Here is an 8285-nt window from a genome sequence, read left to right as displayed (position 1 = left end):
GCCCTGCAGTTATCCATGGCACCGCGTACTTGTCGTCTGTCGACGTGAGCCTGTGCTGCGTGAAGACAGTAATTAGAGTTGGAGTCACAGTTGGAAAATGCGCCCCGCGAGCTGGAGGGCTGGGTGACTAAGGGTGGCCGTGGCCCCCATCCTGGGGGCTGCAGCTGGTCGCAAAGGCCTCGGACGTGCTGCCCGCTGCCTGCCCCCAGGGGCGTGGCAGGAATGCTCAGCGCCCAGACATTGAGCCGCAGAGGACCCAGGTCTGGGGAAACCAGGTCAGAGAGGGCTGTGCCGCTGCCTGGGGTGTCAGGGAAGCATAATCAAGGAGGGACACGTCTACGCTGGGCATCGAGGGGTGTATAGGAGTCTTCGGGGCAAGGACTTTCTGGGCAGAGGAGCTACAAGTGAAGGAAGGTGGAGACCCGGGGTTGGGCAGAGCTAGGACGCAGCGGGGCTCTCCCTGCAGCCCTTGCCGGAGCCGCGGCAAGGCTCCTTTGCCTGCGCACAGGCAGGAGAGGGAGGCCGTGTTTCTGTCCACTGAGCCTCCGGGAGGGCGCTCGGCTCTCCAGACACCTTGTTCCCGGGCCACGGTCTGCCAGCGTCTGAGGCGTGGTGCCGCTGGGTGGCGTGGCCCCAGTTTCTCATCTGTGAGGTGGGGGCGAACCAGGCCCCGCCCAGAACCGCGCCTGGCGAGGGCGGTGCCCAGCAGCTTTGGCGGCACCGTTGGCGGTCGCGGGAGCAGCACCGTCTTTCACTGCTCAGCTTCTGGAGCGTCGGCCCAGGGCCGCTCTCAGGCTCCCGCTAGCCTTTTGTTGTTGTTGTTGAGACAGAGTTTCATTCTGTCACCCGGCTGGAGTACAGGGTGTCCCTGTAGCTCACAGCAACCTCCAACTCCGGGCTCAAGCGATCCTCTTGCCTCAGCCTCCCTCTAACTCCCATACCCACTTCCTTTCCTTTTTTGGAAGCAGGACCACATCGTCCACGGGAATGCCTGGCTCCTGTCATTGAGGGGTGTGCATGTGCGTGCGCTGGACTGTGTGTGTGTGCTGGACTGTGTGTGCGCTGGACGTGTGCGGTGGATGTGTGTGTGCACTTGGACGTGCATGTGCACTGGATGTGTGTGTGCGCTGGACGTGTGTGCGCTGGACGTGTGTGCACTGGGCGTGTGCGCGCGCATGTGTGCTAAACGTGTATGTGCACGTGTGTGCACTGGAAGTGCATGTGCACTGGATGTGTGGTGTGTGCGCTGGACGTGTGTGCACTGGGCGTGTGCGCGCGCATGTGTGCTAAACGTGTATGTGCACGTGTGTGCACTGGAAGTGCATGTGCACTGGATGTGTGCGCGCTGGGCGTGTATGCGCGCATGTGTGTGTGCATGTATGTGCCCTGGACATGTGTGTGTGCGCCAGGTGTGTTTGTGTACATGTGTGCGCTGGACATGCGTATCCGTGTGTGGACTGGACGTGTTTGTGTACACATGCATGTGTTGAATGTGTTTTCATGTGTGTGCTGGGTGTGTGTTCTGGGCGTGTATGTGTGTGGACTGTGTACGTGTGTGCACTGGACTGTGTTTACATGTGCGCTGGATTGCGTGTGTGCACATGCGTGTGTGCCATTCCTGCGCAGGTCCCTGCTGGTCTGTATCCAGCGTCCTCCCGCCACAGTCCATGAGCGTTCCCGTGGCCCACCGGCTGTGCCGTCAGGCTCAGGGCGGCTCGGTGCTCCTGGCCGTGCCGTGGCGTCACCTGCGGGAGGGCACACGGGTGTTCCCGCTCTTGCTGAAATGGGCACCTGCAGCGCCCACCTGCCCTCAGGTGCCGTCTCCCACCTCCCGGCCTTGCCCTGGTGACGTCCTGGGGGGGGAGGGCCAGCTCTTTGTCCTGTGGGGTCTTGGGACCCTCCCGGGGGCCGTCTGGGCCGGCCGGGTCGTGCTTTGTGACCCGCTGCCATCTCTGCCGCCCCATCCCGGGAGTTTGCCTCGTGGGTTTTGAGGAACTTGTTCCCCTTGGGGGTGAGGCTTTCGTCACTGGTCACGCTGCCTTCGCGCATATCCGCGGCCTTTCAGCCTTGCTGGACGGGGTGCTCCTGCTGTTTCCCACGTGTGTGGGCTGAATCCTGCCTTCAGGGGCCTCCTGACCTGGGGTGCAGGCGGCCTCTTGTCTGGGGAGGGGCCTCTTGTCTGGGGAGGGGCCTCCTGGCGTGGCCAGGCGCCCCGGGGCCCTGGGGAGGAGGTGCAGGGTCAGTGCTGGCTGTGGGCTGGGGCTGCAGTGCGTCCCGGAGGTGGTGGTGTCGCTGGGCTGCGGGCGCCACCCGCCCGGCACTGAATTACGGAGGCGGACGCTCTCTTCACTGCCTCCCTGCCCCTCCTGCATGCTCTGAGTGGGAATTGCGGCCCTGCCAGCCCTCGAGCTGCATCAAAGGCCACTGGAGAGAGGCCCCGGGAGCATGCCGGCCCCTCCCCCGACCCTTCCTCACAAGCACACCCTCCCGGCCTCCCTGTCCCTGAGCATCTGCGTGGGGCAGGGACTCCTGCTGCCGGGGGAGCCCGTGTCTTCCACAGAGGGTCCTGGGCGCCCCCCGGCCCGGCTCACTTGATACAGGCTGGCCAGGCCCTGCCACCTGGGGACGGAAAGGGAGGAGGCCCCCCTCGGGCCGGTTGGCTGGGCGGCGGGAGGTGCAGCGGGACGCGGGCGAGGCAGGCCGGGGCAGACTCGGGCAGGCACCGACCGAGAGATACACGGGCCCCCGAGTGAACCAAAATAGCGCAAGAGGCGCAGAAGAGCTAACGGCCAGTGACAGGGTGGGGAGCACGTTCCTGATACACGTGACGGAGGGTTAGTTCCCGTACAAGTCAAAGGGTCCTTGCTGGTTGCCGGGGAGAGCACATGCAGGTGTGCGCACCAGTGTCAAAACATGCAAAGGGAACAAGCAAAGAGCAAACCCGCGCCATCGGCAACGCGGGAAGGTGCTTGACGTCACCAGTAGGTGGCGGCAACGAGGTTCCACCCAGAGCCACGGGCAACCTTTTGGAGCTGGACGTGGCTCTGGGGAGCCCACAGAGCTGGCGTGGCCGCCCCATCTTCACAGATGTGCCCCTGGAGGGACCCACGTCCATCGCGGCCGAGCAGAACTCCCACTCAGGCTCTGTGTGTGTGACACCCGTGGGCAGAGGCTGTGACAACACGGCCCCCACACACCTGGGACCCTCGGTGGTGGGGAGGGCCCTGGGGGGGGCAGCGGGAGGCCCAGGCGGGTGCCCAGTGCCGAGGCCACAGCTCAGTCCAGTGGGGCTTCGGTGGCAGCAGACCGGCTGGGGTGGCCCAAGGTCCACGAGGGAGGGAAGCTGGGTTCCTGGCCGTGACTCACGGAAGGCAGGGACATCTCTGCAGGTGGGGATCTCAGGTGGGATCGTGGGGACAGCCTGCTGGGACAGGGCAGGAGCGAGGCAGGGGCTGGCCCTGGCTCCCCGCTGGGCGTGCCGAAGGCCTGGGGAGGGGCTCCAGGAGGCAGAAGGGCTGGTCGGGGAGGCGGAGCCCCCAGGCAGGGATGCCCTGCAGGTTGGGCACTGCCGCGGCGGCCGGGGTGGTCTGAGCCACGGCCTCCCTCCCGCAGGCCTGGTGAAGCTTGGGATCCACTGCGTCACGTGCCAGAAGGTTGCCATAAAGATCGTCAACCGCGAGAAGCTCAGCGAGTCTGTGCTGATGAAGGTGAGACACCGCCCGGCCAGCCGGGAGGACGGGGCCTCGGGGACCTAACACCTGTCACGTGGGCTCTGCAGGGGGTCCCTGCCCCTGGACTGTCCCTACGGTGGCCCCTCGCCCCGCCCCGCTTGCCTCCTTCCTTCCTCCATGCGGCAGCAGCCCCTGGCTGGGGACAGGGGACGAGGGAGAGGCCCGCGGCCAGTTTCCCCGGTTAGAACAGAGGAGGCCCTTCCCCCGTCAGGGCCAGGCAGGGACCCTGCCCTCCTCCTCCGCTGGGGGCCTGGCCTCAGCTGGCCTCATGGGATGTGGTCACCACTGGGGACAGGGCAGTCCCCACCTGGTGGAGGCAGTTGAGGCCACCCAGCCTGTCAGCGGGTGGGGGGGCTTCCCAGGGCAGCCTGACCCTTACGCGGGGCAGTGCCCAGCTCCCGGACCCTCAGCTTCCTGGCCATGTTCAGGCCTGGGTCGGCTGGGACCCGGCGGGTGGGTGGCATGCTGGGGACCCCTCACCAGAGGCTGTGGCTGAGGTCCTGGACCTTCTCTCTGGCTCATTCCTTCCCCAAGCGCAGGGCTGGGGCTGCCTGGATGGGCAGGAGCAGCAGGTGGGTGGGAGGGAGAGCCAGTTAGGTCTGTAAAGGACCCCAGCCACGGGGGCCACAGGGGCAAGGGCAGGTCAGACAGCTGAACAGGCATCCAGGGAGAGGCAGGTTCTGATCCCACCCTGAGGAGGAGCCAGGTCCGGGTGGCCCACAGAACGTTGCGGAAAGGTGGCCCCACCCGCGGGTGCAGGTACCAGTACCTTGTGGGAGGGGGTGGGCTTGGGGCCAAGCCGGCCTGTGTCCCCGCTGGCACCCGCCATGGGCACAGCTGCTCATCTGCCCTGCGCCCCAGCTCAGAAGCAGGACGGGGCGTCCTCTGGTACCCAGTGGACCCTTCTGCCCCTCCGGGGGCACAGCCTGCCCACGAAGCCCCACTCACGGGGCACGAGCGTGTCCGCCCCTCTTCAGGGGTCTGTCCAGGCCCCTTCTCCTGGGCTCCCCACAGTGAGGAGGGACTGAGCCCAGGCTCCCGGGCAGCTGGTGCAGGGACAGCTCCGTGGGCCCGGGACGGCCACCGGCCCTCTGGCTGGAGGCCTGCGACCGACTCTCCCCAGTCTCGGGGCTGCACCCCTGCGGCCATGGCCCCAGTGAGCGGGGCAGCTCCGGCACCCAGGCTGCTGTCTGCCCAGTGGGTGGGGTGGGGCCTCAGCCAGGGCTGGTGTCCCCTGACCTAGCTCCCCCTGCGGCCCCCCAGCCTCACACCTCTGCCTCCCCCACCAGCCGAGCAGCCCACACGCAGCCGCCGACGGGCGGTGAGGGCAGGGAGGTCGAGCCCCCGCCCCCGCCCGTGGGTGACGCGCTCTGGTCTCTCGCAGGTGGAGCGCGAGATCGCCATCCTGAAGCTCATAGAGCATCCGCACGTTCTGAAGCTGCACGACGTTTATGAAAACAAAAAATATTTGTAGGTATTGCTGGGTCTGGAGAGCCGGGGAGGCAGGGGCCGCGGCGGGCAGGGGGTCCGCGGCCCCACTCGCAGGGCTGGGGAGCGCGTCTGCGGTGCCACTGAGATCCGGGGGTCTCGGCCCGGGTGGCGAGCAGGCCTTGCTCCTGGACCAGACCCGTGGCCAGCTCTGCGGGAGCTCGCAGGGCCGCCGGCTGGAGGCCCGCAAGGGGACAGGCTTCCTGGGGTCAAGGGGCAGGAGCATCTGCCCCCCCACCATGCCCCACCCCAGCCTGCGCCCCCCACGGCTGCAGGGCCAGCAGAAGCCTGCTGGTGGGGCCCTTGACGTGGGGCCCGAGGAGGAGCAGTGCGGGGCTGCAGCGGCCCCGGGTCGTCTGCCCTGGGGTCTGCCTGAGCACCCAGCCAGCCTCGCCCCCCAGCTGCCCCCAGCAAGCAGCTCAGCCTCCTGGGCCTCAGCTTCCCCACTTCTGTGGGGCTGGCTCCCAGCACGCAACGTTCGAGGACGAGGAAGGATGCGGGGCAGCCCAGCTGTGGGCTGGCCACCGTCCTCGTCACTGGGGGGGGGTGGCCGTGGCCACAGGTCAGGGCAGGGTCAGCACCCGCACCTCCTCTGACCCTGGGCTCCGCAGCCCGGCGGCACACCTCACGGTGTCCTGGTGCTGTCCTGGGAGTTTGGGGTGGGGACCGGCGAGGACAGGCACCGTCCACACGGCAATGCGGGGCCAGTCGCTTTCTCGCCGTGTGACACGCGGGGACAGCATGGGCTGACTGCAGCGTGGGGGGCAGGGCTGGCGCGCGGGCAGGTGGGCTGGGCTGGCGAAGGCCTGGGATGGATCAGGAAGGAGCCGGGGCGGATGGACCCAGTGCCTGCCCAGGGCCCCTGCGTCTCGGCAGCCCCGCCCCTGCCGCGGGCACAGCACCCAGCAGGGCACCATCTGGGCTGCGCCGAGCCTCGGGTCCTTCCTGCCCGGAATCCCGCCCAGGGGCGCATCTCTGCCCCACAGCCAGATGTCAAGGCCCCACAGCCTGGTCCTGCACACCCTCCCGACACTGGCCCCTCAGGCCCCCCACCGGGCCAGACCCCACGCTGGCTGCCCCCGGGCAGGGAGGCTGCCGTCTGCTGCTCACGTGCGGCTCAGGGGAGCGCAGGGCACTGTGGGGAGGCACCACCGGACACCCTCTCACCCCCCCAGAAGCAGACAGCTTTCCCCAACCCCAGTGCTCCTGCCAAACTGCGCCCCACCTCGTGTCTCGGCCCCCGCACCGCAGCCCTGTGGGCCTCCGTCCTCCATGCAGGGCCCAGCAGGTGTGAGGGCCTCACTTTGCAGACCAGGGGCGGGCAAATCCGAGAGGCTGCCGGGACGATGCCCGCCTTGGCCCCAGCCACGCTCAGCTGGAGAGCCAAGGCTGTCCCCAGCCACCAGCCTGCCCTCATCCAGTCCCGCTGGGGGCCAGCCCCGCTCCCCCAGGGCCTCTGCAAACGCCTGTCTTCCGAAACTCCTGTTAGGGGGCCACCCAGGAGCCCTGGCCACTCGAGGTCCACCTGCTCTAAGACTCCGGCCCCCAGGGCTCCTCTGGGCCCCCTGGCAGGGCGGAGGCCGGGCGGGCCAGCAGGAGGCTGCGGCGCAGCTAGACAGGGTGATGCCTGCTTGTTTCCCGCAGATACCTGGTGCTAGAACACGTTTCCGGCGGGGAGCTCTTTGACTACCTGGTGAAGAAGGGAAGGCTGACCCCCAAAGAGGCTCGCAAGTTCTTCCGGCAGATCATCTCGGCGCTGGACTTCTGCCACAGCCACTCGATATGGTGCGACCCGCCCCCCCCCGTACCCTTCCCCCCGGGAACCCCGTCCCCCAGGTGCCCACCCAAGGGCTGTGGGATGGTCCTTGACATTTACAGGGGTCCGGCCAGGCCTGTGGGGTCATCCTCCCCCAGAGCAGGAGCCCCCGGGGGTGGCCGGGGGCAACCAGGAAACTGGCCTGAGGTCCAGAGGCCAGGCAGGCACCTTCTGGTTGGCTGCCTATGACATCACCAGGCTGGGCTGCTATTGGCCGGCTGTGTGAGTTGGAGTTTGGGGAGGGGCATGGCCCTGGGCAGGGGTCTCCCTGGCCCGAGGGGCCCAAGTCAGCCTCCCGGTCTTCCTCCGCAGCCACAGGGATCTGAAGCCCGAAAACCTGCTGCTGGATGAGAAGAACAACATCAGGATCGCGGACTTCGGCATGGCGTCGCTCCAGGTGGGCGACAGCCTGCTGGAGACCAGCTGCGGGTGAGTGGCCCCTCCCGGCCGCGGGCTCTGCGGGGCCTGGACAGCTGGAGCGGACCTCTGGGCCTGGGCATGGACCTCCGGTCGGGGGCACGGACCCGTGGGTGGGGGCAGGCCCCTAGGCCTGTGTGCGGACCCTCGGGCAGGGACGCGGACCCCGGGGCCAGGTGCAGCGAGGTGGGGGCGGACAGGCTGCCCTGCCCGGGAAGCCTGCCCTGTCCCAGGGCTCCTGACCTGCCCAGATTAAGGCTGGGACCAGCCTCCACCTCTTGGGGTTCCCGATGTCCATTCGTGGCCGTGGGGCCTGGCCCCGATGGGCTCCCAGGCTTCCTGGCACGGGCTCCCCACAGGACTGTGGGGGGTCTGGGCCACCGTGTGCAGTGGCGGGGCGCGGGAGCAGCTCCAGGCCAGGCAGGTGGCCAGGCCTGGTTGCGAGTCCTGAGCCTCCGTCCCCAGCCTGTCCCCGACCCGCTGCTTTTGCCTTCAGGTCCCCCCACTACGCCTGCCCGGAGGTGATCCGGGTGAGTAGCCGCAGACAGCCCCCCGCCCGCGGGCCGGCTCGCTGGGCGAGCCCCCAGCCCCCTCCAGCCCTGGCTGGGCCGCCTGTCCCTGGGCCGACTCCCCCAAGACCCTCTGCTGGGGCCCTGGACCCCGGGCCCTGCGCGCGCCAACGCCCGGACACTGCCGTCTGCAGGGGGAGAAGTACGACGGCCGCAAGGCGGACGTGTGGAGCTGCGGTGTGATCCTGTTCGCCCTGCTGGTGGTGAGCCTGCCGCCCAAACCCGCCCTCGGCTGACCCGCGCCCCGCCTGGCCGGGGCCCGCC

General features: G+C 68.4%; 1 protein-coding gene across 1 annotated transcript in view; it reads left to right on the top strand.

The window, feature by feature from the left end:
- The first annotated feature begins 2885 nt into the window (after nt 1-2885).
- Nucleotides 2886-8285, top strand: part of BRSK2 (BR serine/threonine kinase 2) — a 20707-nt gene continuing 15307 nt past the window's right edge. The window contains exons 1-7 of the mRNA XM_012651928.1: nt 2886-3148; nt 3485-3707; nt 5116-5201; nt 6864-7004; nt 7348-7464; nt 7949-7982; nt 8156-8245. Of these exons, the coding sequence (XP_012507382.1) occupies nt 2886-3148; nt 3485-3707; nt 5116-5201; nt 6864-7004; nt 7348-7464; nt 7949-7982; nt 8156-8245 (954 nt within the window). The remainder of the gene's footprint in view (nt 3149-3484; nt 3708-5115; nt 5202-6863; nt 7005-7347; nt 7465-7948; nt 7983-8155; nt 8246-8285) is intronic.

This window comes from Propithecus coquereli, unplaced genomic scaffold (assembly GCF_000956105.1).
Source record: "Propithecus coquereli isolate 6110/MARCELLA unplaced genomic scaffold, Pcoq_1.0 Scaffold377, whole genome shotgun sequence".
In the NCBI taxonomy this organism is placed as follows: Eukaryota; Metazoa; Chordata; class Mammalia; order Primates; family Indriidae; genus Propithecus; species Propithecus coquereli.
Note: the sequence above shows the minus strand (reverse complement) of the source record. Positions and strands in the feature narration are given on the sequence as shown.